Source organism: Xyrauchen texanus, chromosome 8, assembly GCF_025860055.1.
Source record: "Xyrauchen texanus isolate HMW12.3.18 chromosome 8, RBS_HiC_50CHRs, whole genome shotgun sequence".
Classification (NCBI taxonomy): Eukaryota; Metazoa; Chordata; class Actinopteri; order Cypriniformes; family Catostomidae; genus Xyrauchen; species Xyrauchen texanus.
In genome coordinates, this window is record NC_068283.1 from 27,090,522 (window position 1) to 27,110,981 (window position 20,460).

Consider the following 20,460-nt stretch of genomic DNA (forward strand, 5'->3'; position numbering starts at 1 on the left):
TGACAATCGGCAAAAAATTATTATTAAAATCAATATTTAATCCGGGATTGGCATTGCATCATCCACCATGTTTCCACCATCCACCATTCTCCAGCTCGGAAACTCAAGTCCACTGTGATTGGTCAAGAGGATCAGCAGCGGGGACTGTTGGGTATTAGTCCGCTGTGGAGACCGGGTGTGTTCGTGAGCACCTTTCTAAGCGCTAAAATGTCAAATAGGACACCCTATGGTCTCGTGGACTTCGCAGGAATGCACAAATGAAGGCCACGAGTCTGCAAGTCTATATGAAGTGTGCCATTTGGGACAGGGCCTTAACATCATGAACCCAGCACTGATCTGACAGGGCCAACTGGCCTAATTCTCTCTAAAACTGGCCCCCAGCCATTCATATTTGTTGAGTCCTATTGTTAGAGCTTTTAAAGCACTAACACATTAAGATACATCTAAATCAAGCTGATCCCTCACAATAACCACTTAAGTGCTCAGAAACAAACAAACTACTTTCTCTTCGATGAGAGGAGAAAAGTGATTGGGTGCTCTACACCCTGTTGAAAGACCAACATTATTCATCACCAGCAAATTCCTTTTTTTGTTTGCGCCATCTTGGACCTACAGTGACACTTAGTGGCGTGGCTGCAGCATCATTCAAAATCAGTAGTTTTCAGCTATAGATGCAGAAATTCAGTATTCACAGTCCCCTTGATTAATATATTCCAGAATGGAAGTGTCCAATAAACAGGGTGGGTAATGAGATTAAGCGTGTAGTATTCGTTTGGTCATGTGATTCTAATATGCCAGCCCCCATTAGGGTACACTTTTATGTTGAATAAAACTGCTTATATTAACAGTTACTGATGTGACTGGAGTCCTCATCTCTGTGACTGCTCATGTGTATACATACAAAATGTTATTCAGTGCACCTTTAACTAGCTTAACCAGCAAGGATTTTTTTATATTTCAAATGCTGATTTATGTAATCTCTTGGAATATCTAATGGAAAACAAAACCAGATTTTCCCCCATACGAGATCATTGGAAGAGAAAGTATTTTACAGGTGAAAAACTGATAGCTTGGCCCATAGTTCAAAGAGATCCAGGCTTTAAATCCCTTGATTTAACTTTTTTGACCTTGGCTTGCTAATCATTTAGCTACAGGCTACAGTAATGGCAAACTTGATGTTTTCTTGTCTTTTCCTCTTCAGCACTATTTAGAATGTCGGGCCTGTCTGGCCTTATGAGAAGTTTGACGTTCTCCAAAGTGCTTCAAATGAGAAAATTCTCAGTTTAATTCAAGTTTTGTGGTCTTTACTGCGCTGTTTATCACTCCTCACAATTCAGTCAAGCTGGATTTATTATGTGTTCTGTGCAAGGAAAATGGGTAGAAATGGGAAGTGCATTTTGCGCTTAAAAAGCACTATGGGATAAACCACTGAACATGAGTTATAAAAGCATGCATTTGGGACTGACTTCAAGACTTCAGACTGATGATTTTTATTAATTATGTTTAACTTTATTAAGCTTAACTTCATTAAGCTTAATGTGTATTGAACCCAGAATAATCCCTTAACCATTTACTTTCAATGAATGGATAAATAATGCAGTCAAATTGAATGGTGACTGAGGCTGAAATTCTACCTAACATCTCTTTTTGTGTTCCTCAAAAGAAAGTCATACAGGCTTGGAACAACATGAGGGTGAATAAAAGATTAAAACATTTTCCTTTTGCCATGAAAGATCCCTTTATCAGCACCAAGCAACATTCCAAAAATAATACCTGTGTCCGAATATGCATACTTCCCTACTATATAGTGTGCCAAAAGCATGTCAATGGAGTAGGGTGTCAGAATCCTCAGTATTCATAAAACAGTAGGCAAGAAATACCCAGATGACCCACTACTTCTGGCAAGATTCTGAGGTGTGCATCCACTGGAAACGTTTCTATGCCATAATCCCATGGGACCTCAGGATCAGGAATTTTAAATTGGAACCGCAAGCTGGCTAGCACTTTTAAACTGTAAGTGCTATACAAACCCCCCCAAAAATAGTTCCTTGTGCTTAAATTTGACTTGTTTTAGAAAACCATGCAGAGAAGATTATATTCGCTGTTGCTGTTACTATGTCGTATATTCGGTTCACGGTACATAGCCCACATTCCCGTACAAAGTATGTATAAATTGTATTCATACTTCTCACCTGCATACTGTATCTACAAAAACATACTTTTTTTTTACAGTCGAAAAGAACATTCTTCATCAAATGAAATGCATGCTTTGAAAGTACACAAACTCAGACCCAGCCATTGTTTGGTCAAACAGATAGTCCTGCCCTCAACTCACACCACTGGTTGAATAATTTACAATATTGAACCGTTTAAATAAACAGAGCAATGCTGAAAAAAGTTACAATGCCACAGCATTTACACTTTTGGGGAAAAATCATCTTATGAATGGTTTTACAATTTAAATGGGGATAAAAGACAGTATTTTACATTAAAGAAATGTCACACTTCACATTTAAGGAGCCAGACAGATGGTACAGGTTATCCTGTAATGTATTCATTCATACACTGTACTCCTCTGGCCTGTGACCCTCCCCCTCACCACCTCCCTCACTTACAATAGTTTGTTCAGGATTTAAATCTTATCCTGATGCAGTGGAGATATTTAGTTCTCTGATGTTTCTCTCCTTCTCTTCTTTTTTCTCTATCTCTACCCCCTCTGATGGTATGCTATTGTCTTCCATTAATGTTTTTCACTATCCCTAATTGTTTCACTGGTTTCTTTCTTTCTTTCTTTCTTTCTTTCTTTCTTTCTCACTCTCGCTCTCAGTGACTATATAATCAAGGAGAAGACAGTCCTCCTGCAGAAAAAAGACAATGAAGGCTTTGGATTTGTGCTGAGAGGAGCCAAGGGTAAGAGGGCACATTACTAAATTGGAATTTGAATATGTTGCACTAATCCACTGTCGTCACTTTTTAATGGTGTTGTAATATTGCATTTTCAATGTGTTATGAACCTCAATAGAACATTCTGGATATGTATATGCTCTCAGCAAAACCACAGCTTGTTCTGATTGTTTAATTGTCCTGTCTTTGTAGCTCAGACCCCTATAGAAGAGTTCACTCCCACCCCAGCCTTTCCAGCACTGCAGTACCTTGAGTCTGTCGACGAGGGTGGCGTGGCTTGGAGAGCTGGTCTACGAATGGGAGACTTCCTTATTGAGGTATCTGCAACTTTTAGTCTGTTCTTCCCTTTGCATCACTGTCTGACAACCAATATTTAAGTCTCTCTAGAATTGTCCTCATTAATCAAGTTCTCTCTCTCTCTTTCTTTCTCTCAGTCTCCGTATCTACTGTATCTTCTCTTATTGTATATCGGTCTTCTTTTTTCAATCTTTGTACTTTTCTACATATCTCTCTCCTTTTTTCCAGGTGAATGGGCAGAATGTGGTAAAGGTGGGACACAGGCAGGTGGTCAATATGATCAGGCAAGGTTGTAACAGCCTCATGGTCAAAGTTGTCATGGTTACCCGGAATCCTGATATGGAGGAAGGGATCAGAAAGAAAAGTAAGATTAACATTAACATTAGGCATTCTCTGCTGAAAAAAAACTGCTTTATCCATCCAAAGCTGGTTTGCTTGTCTTAGCTGGTTTAAGTTGGTCCAGCTGGTATTCCAGCCTGTCCAAGCAGATCTTCAGCTGGTCAAGCTGGACTCTGTGAGATAATTTTGTTTGCTAAGCATGAGAGAACAGCATGAGAGAATGGGAAATGTTTATAAAAGTTTGTGAAGCAAGAATGTCTGGGAGATTATGTATGTCTGAGAATATAGGAATATGAGTGCAGCTATGGCTGGATTTGTTGCTGTTTTTTATATTGACATTTAACTAACAAAGACAGGAACAGTCCACTTTTGGTATCTGCTTAAACACAGAGTTTTTACTTTAGCAAAAGGCTTAGATCTGAATGAAGTAAACAAGTAGATGGGTGTGACTACAAAACAACCTATCTAAGCTTATGTTGAACTTTTATTTGGATGTGTTCCACAGCTGCGTCTGATGGAACCCCCGGCTGTATGCGAATAAACTACAAAGAGAAAATGGAGTCTGACTGATTTATTGCTGCAGCAATAGTTTAGGTAGAAGTCATTAAGTATTGGGACAGGATACAAGATCTCTTGACTGAGTGTGTGTTGACTGCAGATGGGATGCCGACAACTTCTCGTGGATTCTGAGTTGTAAGTTACTGGGTAACTAGGATACCAGTATTATTTTAGGGAATTGGATTCCTCTTGGGTCAGTTAACAATTTTCATTAGATCTCCCATAGTGGTCAAGGAAGTGATCAGCTGGTTTAGCTGGTCAACCAGCTGATTTTGGTGCCCAAAACCCCTCTAACCAGCAAACCAGACCAGCCATAACCAGGCTGGGAGAGCAGCACAGACCAGCAAATGAGGTTTAAGCTGTTTTTGTTCAGCAGGGTTATGCCACCATAATTATAATAATGATGAAGGTGATGATGGTTACCACAGTGGCCGCAATCTCTCTCTTCACAGTCCCACAGCAGAGTAAGAGACTGAGCACACCGGCTATTGCTCTACGCTCCAAATCCATGACATCAGAACTGGAAGAGATGGGTAAGACATGGGGAAAAGAAAGATAAAATTATATAAAAAAAAAACACTAGCTGACAGTACCAGAAGATTTTGAGAGAGAGGGCTGTGGAGAGATGAGAAAGAAAAGAGACAAAGGACTAGTTTGGACGGTCTGAAGCGGGAGGGATGGAAAAAAAACGAGTGTATTGGAAAGTAAACTCATAGTGATACACTGACATGAAGTAGAAAATCACAATGCCTAATATTGAGAGCAGTTTTTGAACTGGATGGCTGGAGGCAGGAGGAGATAGAGACAGACAGACAGACATAATTAAGAATGTGATTGAGTCTCAATGCATTTCACTGTTCTTTCAGAAGTTCCACACTGTCACTACCAGCACCCCCACTACAGGTAACCCCCCCAAAATCGCCTGACCTCTAACTTATCCCTCAACCCTCCACCTGCAACCCTTCTTAGCTTTAACCCTAAACCTGAATCTAAAACATCTCTCGATGATCACACACCTCCGAGATATCAGAGTGTTGTGGTTGTCGTTGTAGTAACGCTGCAGGTGGTGGGCATTGCTGAAGAGGCACAGTATGTGCTGGCTCATGGTGTAACCTTCACTTAAAATTATTTAGTTTAGCAAACAGTGTTATACAGCATCAGGGGAATCAGACTAGATTTTTTAAAAAGCCCACAACAACACTGCTTATTTTGGTCTGTATAATTTAAATGGACGTAAACATATTGTCCTTTAATCCTTTAAACCTAAACCTCCCTACCCCACTACTGTAGTCCACTGAGATTTATACATAGCATGTTTCACTTCTTTTCCTGCCCATGCAAATTTCTCAAAGCTCACAGTCTCTTGAGGCACTATGTCTACTCTAGATTAGTGTTTTTCTCTAATCCTCAATGCTTTTTTCACTTGTAGCCCAATTCCTACAATCCAGTATTTAGATTAAGTGTTAGGGTTTTACAATCCAATAGTAGTGAATACTGGTTGAAGAACCTGATCAGATTTGCAGGCTTTTATGACCAGTCCAGCAAGAAGCAAAGTTGTGTTTTCAAAGGATCAGGCTGCTACAATGGGCACTTCTAAGGAAGAACTAGAGGCTTGAGTTATGGTATTGAATCTTTAAAAAGGTATTCAGCATTTTGTTTGAGGCCCTTAGTAGCAAGTAAACAGTATTGAATCATGAGATAATGGGTACAAATTACTTTTGGATGGACAGAAATTCTGACCACAAAGTCTTAACACATTTTCCAATAATTTCTTGAATGTTGTCTGTAGAACTATTCACAGAGACTGCTGTGCCATAATTTAGTGAGCTACCTCTTTGTTGCACACAAGTCTATTAATGTGGAATGATCCATTTTAGATTTACCTGCCCCTAAATTTTGTATATACGAAAAACAAAGTGTGTTTGGCTTTTTTGCGTGTTTTGGGTTCTTGGCAAGAAAAAGCCACAGTTAACTAGACTTTATGTCAATAGTCAAAAGTCTGGAGACTAATGTAGGGTTTACGATTAATGTATGTACTGTGACGTAACTTCTGTTTAGGGTTAATCCACTGAAATAATCCTGTCTGAACTTGATCAGAGAACTTTTGATGTATTACTTCTGTATCTCCTCAATGTGTGCGTGTTATTATCCTTCTGTACCATATGCCTATTGAAAAGCAGCGTTTTAATGTGAGTGAAGTACTCTCACCTTATTCAGAAGCACTCACCTCCCACCTGGCACAGTATCCCACCTCACAGGCTGCCATGCTCTAAAGATAGCAGAAATCACTATTGCATGAATGTCTTGCTGCACTTGGACTTTATAAACCAGGCAGCATCACTTAAATTAATAAAGAAAAACAGAAATGATTCTATCAAGGCTTGATAGAATCATCTGGGGGAACTTCCTCCTTTAGTTCCCCCAGAATCCCTTAGCTTTATATGCACACAGAAACACTTTGACAGTTACAGTGACAGACTCCCATCTAAATTATCATAAAAAATATTTTTACACACACACACACATTCACATTCACTTGTGGCCCTTATGAACCCCTCCTGCACAGTTGTGTTGCACAGCTTGTTTTTTATTGATTGAAACCTTAACTTACCTATCTTATAACCTTCCTAAACTTTCTATCTGTTCCCGCATTCCATACACAGTGGACAGAGGTAAGGTGCAACTCTTTAACTTATCTAAGTAATTTGCTAAAGTTGTGTGTGAACATGATTGTGAGTGCAAGTTGTTTGTATGTGTTTACATCCTGGAAGTGTTTTTATAAAAGCTTATCATTATTTAACCTCTAGCAACTAGTTAGGGTGCCTACACACTAAAGTTTGCGCTGCATCAGAGAATGCTGCAAATCAGTTGATTTCAGGAGGGATGATGCATCACAAGGACATAAGAATGCAGTTAAAAACTTATGCAAAAGTGACACGTCTTGGTGTGACCAAAAATTTGAAACATTTCAACTTTTGCTCAAATGCACTCTGACGTAGGCACCCATTGACTAATGAAGTATGTCAGACAGACACGTCCATTTGTGTTTCAAAGATTCGATTTGCAATACCGACTGATTTTAAACTGACACAGCTATTTCCTTGCTCTCAAAACGAGTCTTCTGCATTCCTTTCTGTTAAATACTCTATTAAGAGCTTTCTCTACTATTTTTGCACCCTGAGTTGGTGATTGCTGCATTAAATGCTCATATAGTATTTCAATAGGCTGCTGGTGCTTAGCCTTATATTGACTCTCTGTTTGCTTGATCACAGCCTCTGCCCCATGGAAAAAAAAATCAGGTAAAGCTCTTCCACTCTGTCTATCCTGTATGAGACACTTGACCTCACTGGTCTGTAAATATCACTTATTGGATGAATCCTGTTCATCTGTTACAGATTTCGAATCTTCACAAGCTACAGAGAAGAAGAGGACAGTTTATCAGATGGCTTTGAGTAAGAGGGTCAATGTTTTCATACAGTGGCACTATCATACTGTATTTAAACATGCTTGCATAAATGTGTTGAATCAAAGTAACTCAAGCTCAGAATTAAAGAGATAGTTCACCCAAAAATGAAGTTTCAGTAATCACCTTCATGTTGTTCCAACCCCGTAAGACTTTCTGTCTTCTGTGAATACAAAAGGAGATAATCAACAGAATCTCAAGGATAGACAGCCTCCCACACTATTTACTTTCATTGTACATTTGTTCTAAAGAATCTATACAATGAACATGATTGGTGACTGAGGCTGGCATTCTGCCTAATATCTATTTATTTTAGGGTGAACTATGCCTTGGAGGGGTAAATTACGGTAACTTATGCTAAGAATGCATGTTTTTTTTTTTTTTTTTGAAGAAAAACTATTCTCTGTTTCTCTTTCACTTTCTTTGTCAGATAAACTGGATGAGATTTTAGCAGCAGCACAGCAGACCATCAGTACCAATGAGGCTCCAGGGCCCCGGGTTTCGGGTATAAAAAGAGAACGGGGCAGAGGCTTTTATAATGAGGTGTGTTTGTGTGTGAGACCATTGTATATAATGACTGCGTTGGTTACAAAGATTATGTGACAACGATTATGGTAATCAAGGACAGATGCATAGCTAATACAAAAAACTTACTTGGCTATTGTTTGCAGGAATTCTTTAGAAAAATTGCATTCTCTATAAAATTGGTACATAATGTTCAAAGAAAATCATCTGCTGTGTAAGCTCTCAGATATTTCTCTCTTTCTCTATGTGTTCTGGTAGCCAAGTTTTGACCAATCAGGAATGGGAATGACATCTGGGGCTGGGTTAGGCTACGACCGTGGTCAATTTGTGTCTGGCCACACCTCCCAGCACGGTATGCTGCGGCAGAAGTCCATCGGTGAGGTTGTCCGTTAGTCTGTCTGTCTGCTCACCTGTCCGTCTGTTCAACCATACTGCTGTATGTCTATGGTACATGCATTTAGAGCATTTCAAAGAATGCAGCTGTGGGTGTGCTTTAATGCTCTATAGTAGTGACTTCAGTTTGTTGTAACAGTCTGTAAGAATCTTGTCAGTGCTTTAACTGGGTTATAGGAGAAACCAACTGGACTTACTTTAATCTGGTGTTTATCATCATTTTTTGGTTGCGTATAAAATTTTACAGCCCATTTATAACCCCTGAGATTATTAGCACACTATCTTTCAGTATTATAAGACATGTCTAAAGCTAGTAATATCAGTAAATGTTCAATATTAAAATCTTCACTATTTTAGGTTACAAAAATGGGACCTTTGGTCACTTAGAAAATAAAGAGCATTTTTTTTTTTCATTTTGCAAGACATGTGTTTAGTCTGGTATCCCTGTTGTGTATTTATGTCACTTCTTTGTCATCAAGCAGATGTCCTGTATGCACTGCACTTGTACTTCTGTAACGTAAGTTAACACACTGCAATTGTTTCTGGTTTGTACTGACAAATAACAGATTTGCAACAATGTAAAGGGGAACGGCTTATACTTCTTTATACTGGGAGATTGACCAGTCATGGTAGTAAACAGACAAGCTGACAGACAAACTAACAAACAGACATACTCTGCTCATCTGAGTACTTTGTTTTTTTTTTTGCCTCTGCTCATTTTAGTAAATAGAGTTGTCTTTTTCTTTTTCTCTCAATTTCAGCTGCTTGTACATTCTCTTGCTTTCATGCATATATTTCTTTTTGTAACAACTACACTTTTCCCTTTCTATACATTCGCCATTTCTGCATTTTTCTTTCCATGAAAATGTGTTTTCATTTCTCCCCCTCTCTCTCCTTTTATCTTTTTCTGCAGGGTGTCCTGAGGATGAGAAGCAGTTCCTTCATCCTCCAGCCATGAAGTTTGCTCGCAGTCTTTCAGTACCTGGACCAGATGATATTCCTCCTCCCCCAACTACAGCCCCCCCTGAACCCCCTTTCTCCTCAGCTCCCCCTCTTGGATTTAGGGGCAAGACATCCCAGCAACCTTCGGTTTCTGTGTCCCAATCCACTTCCTCTTCTGCACATTATCAGCTATATTCACAGTCAGTACACACCAGGGACAGGTCCCCTGGACACCCATCTGGGTCTGGAACAGGGGACCATGCATTATCTTACTCCCATGCCCAAGCCCACCCCTCTGTACCAAGCAGGACTGCCTCCAGGAAAGTGATTGGGTACACAGGGGACCTTGCAGGGGCTAAAGCTGCAGCATTAAGAAGGGGCTACAGCAATGCAGTCCCACCCACTAGTGTCGCTACTGTGATTCCCCAGCAGCAGCAGCAGACTGCTCAGAGCCAAACTTCAAGAATGGACCGCAGTTCAATGGATGGAGGAGCAGGGGGTGTACCAAAAGGTGGTACACGGAGAGGGAAGGGGCCCTTGGTCAAACAGTCAAAGGTGGAAGATCTGCGTCAGGGCCAGGCTACACTGGAAGGAAAGGGGTCAGTGGAGAAAAGCTCTATTCCTATCCCCACTATCATTGTGAAAGCCCCATCCACCAGTAGCAGTGGTCGCAGTAGCCAGGGCAGCAGTGTGGAGGCTGAACCACCTCCCCCAGAAGAGAGTGACAGTTCTAAACCCCAACCTATTGCTCCCCCACCTGCACCCACTGTTCCACCACCAGCCCCTCCCTCCATGCCTGCTCCCCCACCTCCTTCACTACCATCACTTCATACTCAAGAGAGTTTGGACTTCACCAGCCAGTTTGGTGCTGCCATAGTGGGGGCAGCTCGCAGGGATAGAGAACGATTCCATGAAGCACGAAGGAAGAGTGCCTCTTTTTTTCTCTCTACTGATGAAGAGATGGTAGGAGATGGAGGAGGAGGGGGAGGACGAATCCAGACCCCCCAAAAGCAGCTGAGCTCCCAGCCTTCACCTCGCCTCCGACCATCCAAATCTATAGATGAGGGCATGTTCTCAGGTGATACCTTTATCCACCACACACGCAGTATGCCTCCTGCCTTTGGCCTGCCTGAGTACTCTTCACCTGTTTCTCCTGGGGACTATCAACCCAAGTCTGTACCTGCTGACTTCTATAGGGCAGGGGGCCGACAACAACAACAGCAAGCCTCTACCACAACATTTATTCACCCACTAACAGGGAAAGTTCTTGACCCTTCATCTCCACTCGGTTTAGCGTTAGCTGCACGGGAACGTGCCTTGAAGGATGATGGACATATTCGCAGGGAAAGGACCACAGAAAACAACTTTAGCCGTCAGCTATCCAGCATTGGGTCCTTCCCCTCTTCCACTGCGCAACCCACCTCACACCTCTCCTACTCAATGGCCTCATCTTCCTCTACAACATCCTCTGCTGCCCAGTCCTCCAGCTCCTCCTCGTACCTTGTTACCTCCTCTTCACTAGCTGCCACCACTACGTCCACTCGGCCTCCATCCCCCAGGATCCTGCGTGCAGCAGGGAGTAGCTGGGGTGAGGAGGCAGGGGTAGGAGAGCGCATAGATAGGGAGGCTGCTGGTGCCTCAGCTCCTAGAGAAGGCCTAAGGGTCCGTTTCTCTGAAGATAAAACCGTTCACACACACAACTACCAATCTCAGCACTATCAGCCCACCTACAAGGAGCGTGAAAGGGAGAATCACAGAGACAGATCACGAGAAAGAGAGAGAGAAAGGGAGAGGGAAAGAGAGATGGAAAAAGCTCAGACCCAGATGCAGCAGCAGTCCACAGCAGCAATGACCCAACAGCCTCGACGCCCCTCATTCTTGAGGATGGAGAGTGAGGCTGGGGCATACATTCTTTCATTAACACCTCCATCCCCTTCTCCAACTGTGGCCCCAATACGTCCTTCAGCTGGAGGAGGAGGTGAAGTTGGAAGTGGACCAGGACTTATGGTTCTCCCTCCCCAGCTCCTTCGGTGGATGTAGATGATGAGTTTGTGTTTGTTGATCCTCTCCCTCCACCATTGGAGTTTGCCAATAGTTTTGATCGTGGTTTGGGTTACACTGGGGTGATGTCACGTAATGTGACAGCCCGCCATCAGCTTCAACCCCATCCACCACCTCCCCCACCACCTCCTCCCCCTCCTAAAGACACCTTTATGGCAGGGTTCCCCCCTCACACACCCCTGCCTTCACCCCAGGCAGGGGATTCCACAACTTCCAGTCTTACTTCCTATGACAGTGAAGTTGCCAACCTGACCCAATCAGCCCTGTCTCCCTCTCCATCTTCCCCCTCCACCTTGCAGCCCACTGCACCACCTCCACCTCCCTCTGTATCACCTCCGCCACCACCCACCTCCTACCACAGACCATTTGGCTTATCTCTTTCACAACACTCATACAACAGTACACATCACACTGGATGCTCCTCTTCTCCCACACCCTCTCCCCTCTCTATCCCAGCTCCACCTGCATACCGGGGGCCCCCAGCAGTAACATCCACCCCTGCAACTTCAGTCTCTCTTAGAGGTACCTCAACTGTGAGTTTGAGCAGTTCCACAACTGCTACTGCATCTATCGCTACTATCACAACTACTGCTGCCACTGTCACCCCGCACACACGCATAGCAACTGTCTCCACAGTAGCTACAGGGGGTAGCAGGCGGCCCAGTGCAGAGCATCACCCACCACCCAGTGCAGCTTCTGTCAAGACATGTGAGTCCCAGGAGACAGTGGTGGATTCTGGGATTGAGGAGCTGGACAGCCGAAGCAGCAGCGACCATCACTTAGACAGTATTTTAGCACACAGTGGGACTGGGATCAGAGAGAGGTTGGAAAGAGCAGGGATGGGTTGCTTAGGTGGAGTTGGAGAGAATGGAGGGTCAACAGAGGCGAACAGAATGAGTGGAACAGACTTTTTAGAATCTTACATGAGTTACCTTGATGGACAGACATTTGAAATGCACAATGCCAAAGCCACCAACACTGCATCCACCTACCCGAAAACACAAAGGTTCAGAGAAGGCAGCCGGGCTGGAGATATTAGACGGCAAACCAGCACTGCCCCCCCTGCATATCATCGACGTAGAGAGGAGGAGGAGGAGGACGAGGAGGAGGAGGAGACAGAAGAGGCAGAGGAGGATGTGAATGCCCATGATGGTTATGGGATGAGGGAAGGGACAGGGATTGCTCGTTCCTCTGTAATGTACTTTGACCGACCCCGAACTCCAGATATAAAACCTCTGTGGGGCGATGGATCGGCCGTAGCAGCGCAGTCTGTGGGGGATGGAGGGGGCCAGGCTGGAGGCGCATATGTTGAGGCACGTAAGCTGCATCCTCCCATGACCAGTATGAAGGCAAGCATCATCAATGAATTAAGCAACAAATTACAGCAGAGGAGCAAAGGAACGGATAACTGGGGACCTCAGAGGTCACTGAGCCGACACAGGTATGTGTTTGTTATCAGTGTATATGTGTGGCATGGATGTGTGTTAATGTCTAAATGGTGGCCTTGAAAAGAGGCATGTGGTACGAGGCTCTATCAGCTGCATGAGCATTGTGTGATTTGGGATGTCATGAGTCATTATCAAGATATTTTTTATTATTGAGGATTTGAGCCATATGGTTAAAGGTTTCTTGAGATATTCAGAATCTAAAAAGAAAGTTTGCTTGAATTAAACCTTGTTTTGTAAAGGACTATTTATTATTAACAATATCTGAAACACCATTTAACCCCTTGTGTGTGCTGTGTAACTGTGTGTTTATTTAAACTGTTCCTCTCTTTTTGTGATTTCTACTTTTATCGCAATGTCCATGTTCCATATCAGACACAGGTAACTGCTGCACTATACCTCCTTGCTCTCTCTTTCTTTTTCTCTCTCTTTCTTTTTCTTTCTATCTCTTATTCTCTTGCCTTTATTTGTTTTTGTCTTCTTTCTGTTCAGGTTTTCAGAGGATTCCACAGGTGCACTGAGTCCTCCCTCTGTCCGCTCTACCTCCCCATCTCCTGTTCAGCTTTCTCAGCCTGCCTTGTCTCCCTCACCCACAACTTCCTCCCAGCCGCTCTATGCAAACTGGGCACGATCTCGTTCTCCTCAGCCCCCTGCTACCTCATCCCAGCCTCCTCCCCGCTCCCACTCACCCATTTCTCCCTCATTGTATTCACCGTACCCAACTTCACCCAAACACCGGCCTGTGTACCGTACTAAAGCCTTGGAGTTCCAGTTTATCCCCAGCCGAGAGTCCCGTAAGGCTGAGTCCCATCACGGCCAGCGCAGACGAGCACCCAGCCCACTAATTTCTCCCTCTGACTGCCCAAAGATTGGCCCTCCCCGACCCTCATCCCTTCCAATTCTCCCCACCGCCCCCTCTATAGCAGCCTGTATGACCTCCGAGGTTCTATTACTCCACCCTCACCTGCCAACCCCCTTGGGGACCCCTACTTCTCCCCCTCTCCCCCTCTCTTTGCCCCCTCAGGTGCCCCACCACCTCCAAATTCCTCTCTTGTGGTCTCTCGATCCCTGTCCCCCACCCACTTTTTGTCAGGGACTTCCTCCCCACCTCTCCACCCTATTCCTCCACCCACTTGCCTGAGTTATCCCCACCTTCCACCTCCTTCACCTACAAAACCCTTTGCCTCCAAACCACTTCCGTACTGGACCAAGTATGATGTGGCTGATTGGCTGGGCTATCTGAACCTGGGTGAGCACAGGGAGCATTTTCTAGACAACGAGATTGATGGCACACATCTGCCTTCTCTTACCAAGGAGGACTACCTGGACCTAGGAGTGACCAGGGTTGGACATCGCATGAACATAGAGAGGGCACTCAGGAGAGTGATGGACAGGTGAGAGAAGAGAAAGATGAAAGGCTGGACAGCGATGGAGAGAGGAGAGGGATAAGGGTGACAAAGGGATAGTGCATGAGGAAAGAGAGCTAGTATAGATTAGGGAAAACAATGATCATTTTGGGATTAATATCCTCTGGATACAGCTGGAGTAGGCCAATGCATGTGCTCAAAGATGACATGGGGAAAGAGATGGACAGAGGAGAGAAGGAGGGGGATGTGGGAGAGTGAGAAAACAATACATGTTTTTAAAGACTTTCCACCTTCCACCCCATCATCAGGCTGACTTTCCCTGTTTCTGCCCTCTCCCCTCGACGTGAACGGATGGACAGAAGGAGAAATGAGGCCAACCCAGCTGAGAGGACAGGAAATGTGAGGTGACAACAACTGCTGCCATCAGAGATTATTCACTGAACGGGAAAAAATTCAAGAGGGGACTTTGATATCAACCTACCTGCTTACAGATGAAGAAGAGAGATATGAGATAGAAAGTTGAAAGCCTGACAAACTGTGAACACGCCTGCACTCACACGTGTGATTCAGTCAACTAAACCATAAACACCCACATACATGGTACATATCAACAGATAAACAAAACACACTTAGTTTTAGATTGCAGGCATTCACAAGATTATCAAAATGGAAATGATCAAATTAATCAAATAGGTGTTCAAAACCAACTCCACAATGGGGAAGGTGATGTACTACACCACTGAGCCAAATAATTTTGAGGGAAAGAATTAAACTGATCATTTGCATTCATACTTTTTTTCTGTGGTTCTTTAGAGATAGGGAGAAAGAGAGATATTGAAACCTCCTTTGCTGTCTTTCTCTTTTTCTCAGTTTTTGAACCAAGTCTGTTTTACTGACATATTGGTCTAATTTGTTTTTATGGAGACCAACACAGAGAATGCAAGTACTGACAAACCCCCTGTCTGGCATGACTTTAAAGAAGTCAATTTAATGGCAGGCACTTATTTGGTAAGCGTGTGTGTGTGTGTGTGTGTGTGTAAACTGAAAGGTTATCACTAGAGGCATGACCGTGATTTGTTATTTGTTTTTATCTCACCAATGATGGGATTCTATTTTGCCGAAGACAGATTGAGGTTAATGCTTATCTTGTATTTCATTAGAATGTATTTACCTTCTCATGTCTTATAATGGAATTATATATCTATATCTATACAGACTGGTCACTGTATTAAAAACTTGTAGCAAGAACAAAGTGCCCAGACCAACAGAATAGAAACTCAAGCACTCTACCACATACAAACACACGTGCACATGTACACAGGACATCCTCTGATTACAACATACAAACACATACACACGAAAAACCAAACATTGATACACGTAACTTTTATTTATATAAAATATAATGGGACACAGTGAAATATCTATGTTTAGACTCTAAATGATGGTTAAACATATGGAAAAATAATATTTTAATTAAGATGATACAACATTGTAAAAAAAAAAACTAATATATATATATATATATATATATACACTGAAAATTATAAATTTTTACCACAGACTCAAAATGACTGCAAATTCAATTAACCTTTCAAAGATACAGCAGCTCCATTTTAAGAGACAACAAGGAGAAGAGGGAGAGGGGAAACCAAACTGCCTGTATTTCTCTTTTTCCAAGTCACTCTCTCTCTATCCTTCCAAAAACACTCATGAACATGCACTCTGACATCGGCGAGGCATACATGCTAATATCTGCTTTTTTTTTTACTACAACAATTGTTCCTATAACAATTTTTAAACTATAAATGAGTCTGGAATTGTTGATTTAAAAAGAGATGTTATTTATTGCAGTCACTGTTCTCATCGTCCTTGCTGTTATCGCATTGACTGAGCTGCAGTGTTTGTTTCTGAGAGCTAATGCTGAAAGTTTATGGGTGACAATTTTTAGATTGTGACCTCATGCAATGTGCTTATTGTTGGTACCTCTAGAATTTAAATGAATGAAAAGACTTTAATATCTAACAATGTCCCTCACCCTTCTCTTCCCTCTACATAATCACACAAAACATTGACCACTTTATATGCAAGGACTATCAATTAATTTATCAAAGATTTTATTGTCTGTGCAGTATACACCCTTTATGATCACACTCCCTTGCACAAACACTAGTAAATCTAGTGACCTCCATCACAAATAGTTGCTCAATCAATTAAAAGGGCTTCTCATCACATTGCACTTACTTTTATGAGTTAGTCCTACTCTTTCTTTAATCTGCTGTCACCTTTACAATGACTTCACGTTTATGTTCCCTTCTTATCTTTGTAATGTTTCTTTTAGAACCATCAGTAAAGATCCTCACTCCCTCCATCATCAATCCATCTGGCATTAGTTACTCCTCTCATAAAGACAGAGTGCATTCATCATACATAACAGTGATCGCTTAATCACTTATGATGAACAAAGATTGCAATTTTTTTATATTTTTGATGTTTAAGGCTGGTAAGTATAGTAAAATTGATGATAACAGTAAGGACAATGAAAGAAATGATTGTTCTCATGGATTGAGATGGAAAAAAATTATTCTAAGTTTAAAAGAATCTCTGTCTTCCAAACAGTGTTTAACGTTTATCATGCTTTCTACACATCCTGCTTCCCGTTTTCTCACTTTTCCTCAGTCTAATTCAAGACAAGTTTCAATAGCTGCAGGTCAATAGTATCCAGGTGTCATGAGTTGCCCACTAGGTGGAGTATGTCACTCACTGTACTTACTATTCACCCTCAGTTTCAATCAGTTTCTGGATTGAATGATTGGTTAATTGGAACACACAATGCAAGAAAGCTAGCATGTGACATCAGAAGCCTTTTCTGGATTGAGAAGGACATTTTTTAAACATCAAGCACAGATTTCTTGGCGTAATGCTCATTCGTGCTTCAAATCCTTAAAAGAACAGTATTCAACCTTCACTTGACACGCTTTGACTCACTGCAGGGTTATCCATTTTAATTCTAAAGTCACATTGAAGATCATAGAGCCATTATAGTGTCTGGAATATGTGACCCAGGAAGAGGTCACAGATGAAACGGGAGCAATTGATGCAGCAGCCATCCAGGGTGTGCAGAAAGCATCCCTTTCCTTTGAAACTGAAAATTAACTATGAGCAGATAAAAGGTTATTTACAGAGTATATATGTATACGATACACTTATTCATATACACAAAATACTAATGTTTTAAGAATTGAATAAAAGTTATTAGAATTATAATAAAAGACAGGAGTGACTTGTGGTTTGTTTGCGATTTTAAACGTAACGAATGCCTGGCTTATGGGAATTTAAAATTCATGCCAGAAGGATGAGTTCTCCTGCTGTGGAGACTCGTTTCCCTCATCTGCCAAGCCGTTTAGCCTTGACAAGGTTCTTATGACTTACTGACTGGCGGTATTAATGGGACACGACATGAATGCATGACCCATATTACTTTCTTCACAGTAGATATTAAATGACAGCCTTAATTGCAACGAAAGTGAATGCTTAGAGGTAGATAAGTCAAATATATTGTACAACACAAATCAGTAAATTAGAGCATTTTTAAAATGCTAATCCATTTAAAGCTGCTTTGAAAATTGTGAAGTGCTATTCAAAGACTTCACAAGAGAGAGAAAAACTAAAACCCCATGACTTTTGAATAATTTCTTATTTTGAATTTAACTTACAAAATCAGTACAATTCAATTGCCATTTAAGTTGCTTAAATGTGCAATATTGTTACTGTACTAAATCATAAAATGTGTCAGAATTAGGAAACCTGGAATTAAGAAACGAACTGGATCAGAGAAAACAGATTCCACCGAAATAAAAACCCTCGCCAGTAGTCTCAAAAAAAAAAAAAAAAACACAATCATGACCAGAGGTGTAGTAAAACAAGGATAAGAGATGCTTTTGAAAGGAGACAGCTTTAAAGCCCAGAAATCCTTTAAACTAATGCTGAATCAGCTAACAGGAGACAACGATCCGCAACATGCATGGGCTTCGAGTCTGGGGCTGGGCAGACAAAACTAATATTTTGAAAGGCAGTACCCATTTCAAACGCGTGTCAACCATTGATAAAGCACCTTTAAGCATTTTCTCTCATCAGAATTTTGGAAAATGCAAATAGAAGCCATTTAGAAGTCACTAGAAGTTGTTAAATTGTTTTATTTCAAAAGATTCACAAGTTCACACACAAAAATATTGTTAATCTATACAAAGATACAATACACAAAAATAACTTTAAGGTTTAAACTTTGTGTAAAGATACTCTTCATAAAACTACACAAAGATATGTAAAAGGAAACCACTTTTGTGGGGTGTTTAACTGTCATTAATGCAGCAGTTGCAGAAAGGAAGCGGCTTGACCACCGACCAGACACGTTCAGATCCAACCATATTCCAGTCTGGAAATGAAAAACGCAGGCTTTAAATCAAATAAGAAATTGAAATGTTGAAATAAAATATCAAAATTAACACTTCTCAGAGTCTGCCATGTCAGGAGCAGAACTGCACATTCGTCTACACAATTTGCTAAGAGCCCAGTGCTAAAACATCACAGAAGTGTTAAAGACAGCACTTTAGTTTTTAAAGTTTTCAGTAATTTCTCACCTCAAAACAGTAGCATTGAGTCCTAGGACACTCGACCCTCTGCAAGAGAACAACTGAGAATATAATTTCTGTATTCAACGTTAGAAAGCAGTCATTAGTGAAGCCTGATCTCACACATTGTGCAAATGTGGCTTACGACAGACAAGTTTACATTTACATCCCATTACGAAGCAAAATACGTCCATTTACGCAATCAAGACTCCACGTGGTAACGCGGAAAGACTGCATTGAAAAACCAACATAACGATTTAGAAATGTAAGTTCTCGAATATCTCTCCATAATCTTATTTACCTGACAAAAGGCTGATTTTTAAATTACGAAACATGAGCACGCGCACGATTACAAAAACTTCAAATATGCTTACCACTACAAAACAACAGATCTCCCAACAACACGAACTGAGGATTTGCCACTAGCAGTGTAGCACGTTATATAGCAGAAGACAAGTAGGACCTTTAGGCGGCCGTTCATATCGCCTTTACGAAATACAAGCACATTTCACAAAATTCCTTTCAGAGGCTGAAATCTAATATTGAGTTATATTCATACATGCAGTTTGAAAGTACATTTGCTCTTTATAGGGTCTTTTTGTATTACCTTTTAAATGTCTTCCATGGTTTTTCAAAAATAATTGTGTATTATATTTTGTTTACTTTAAATTATGGTGAGAACTGCTAAACCTCTGACTAAATATTTGTCTGTAGCCTAATCATTGGCACAGTCACATGGCTGCAACTAACATTTTATAATTAGGTCCCCTTCTCACAGAGGCCCAATATTGCTAAATTAAGGGGACATTAGGCCTTGTCCTCACTAATACATTTTCTTTGCATTTTCCTCCACTGAAAATCTAGACCTTTGAGAACACTCTAAATAACTGCATACATAGGTATGCAGTTTTATTTGTATGCAGCTCAGCTGTTAACGTTTTGGCATGACCTTATTCACGCTAGCGCCATCTTTGATTTTTATTGGGAATGACAACAAGGGTGTGAGGGATTGACTTACAGTCACTTCAATGGGATGTACAGCAGTTTAAAGACAAAACATTCAGAATTCAAAACTCCAGACAACATGAGTTGTGGAAAACTCTGATGTGATCTGGGAGCTGTATACAGCTTTATACAGTCCGTGCCTTTGAAGAGACTTTATCCCCTACAGCCTTTTCCATTAAAAATCAAAGATGGCGCTAGCATGAATAAGGTCATGAATAAAGCATGAATAAATATTTGTTCAAGCTGATATCTATGAGCACAGTAACTGGAAGAATAGCAGAAAATTTTATTTAAAACAATGGCTTCGTTATATGCTCCAAACTAAAATTCATGAGATTAAAATGTATTTGAGCCATAAATGCATGCATAGATATTTGGAATAGGCTGTACATAACAGCTGCCACATTTTAAATACTGAATCTTGGACCTTTGTTCAGCATCTGAGGGTTCACACTGTCACCAGTCCCTACCACTTCCCCTCCCTTCCTCTGTGTTTCCCGATCTTTTTCCCTCCTCACCAACCAATGAAT

The 20,460-nt window shown here is 41.5% G+C and overlaps 1 protein-coding gene, 1 long non-coding RNA gene and 1 other non-coding gene across 3 annotated transcripts in view; 1 reads left to right on the forward strand and 2 right to left on the reverse strand.

The window, feature by feature from the left end:
• The window catches only part of LOC127647922 (SH3 and multiple ankyrin repeat domains protein 1-like), a 111,456-nt gene extending 93,913 nt beyond the window's left edge, over positions 1 to 17,543 (forward strand). The window contains 13 exon segments of the mRNA XM_052132448.1: positions 2,828 to 2,910; positions 3,097 to 3,221; positions 3,430 to 3,565; positions 4,551 to 4,631; positions 7,371 to 7,397; positions 7,494 to 7,550; positions 7,992 to 8,104; positions 8,345 to 8,462; positions 9,393 to 11,435; positions 11,438 to 12,923; positions 13,420 to 13,835; positions 13,838 to 14,321; positions 14,603 to 17,543. Coding sequence (XP_051988408.1) covers positions 2,828 to 2,910; positions 3,097 to 3,221; positions 3,430 to 3,565; positions 4,551 to 4,631; positions 7,371 to 7,397; positions 7,494 to 7,550; positions 7,992 to 8,104; positions 8,345 to 8,462; positions 9,393 to 11,435; positions 11,438 to 12,923; positions 13,420 to 13,835; positions 13,838 to 14,321; positions 14,603 to 14,702 — 5,269 coding nt within the window. The 3' untranslated portion in view covers positions 14,703 to 17,543.
• Positions 17,544 to 18,484: 941 nt separating this feature from the next.
• LOC127648441 (uncharacterized) lies at positions 18,485 to 19,361 on the reverse strand. Its single transcript, XR_007971170.1, has 3 exons — positions 19,300 to 19,361; positions 18,935 to 18,973; positions 18,485 to 18,729 (listed from the first exon to the last, which is right to left on the reverse strand). It is a non-coding gene; the product is annotated as an uncharacterized LOC127648441 (long non-coding RNA).
• LOC127648495 (small nucleolar RNA SNORD88) lies at positions 18,799 to 18,890 on the reverse strand. The gene has a single exon (XR_007971176.1). It is a non-coding gene; the product is annotated as a small nucleolar RNA SNORD88 (small nucleolar RNA).
• Positions 19,362 to 20,460: the final 1,099 nt, after the last annotated feature.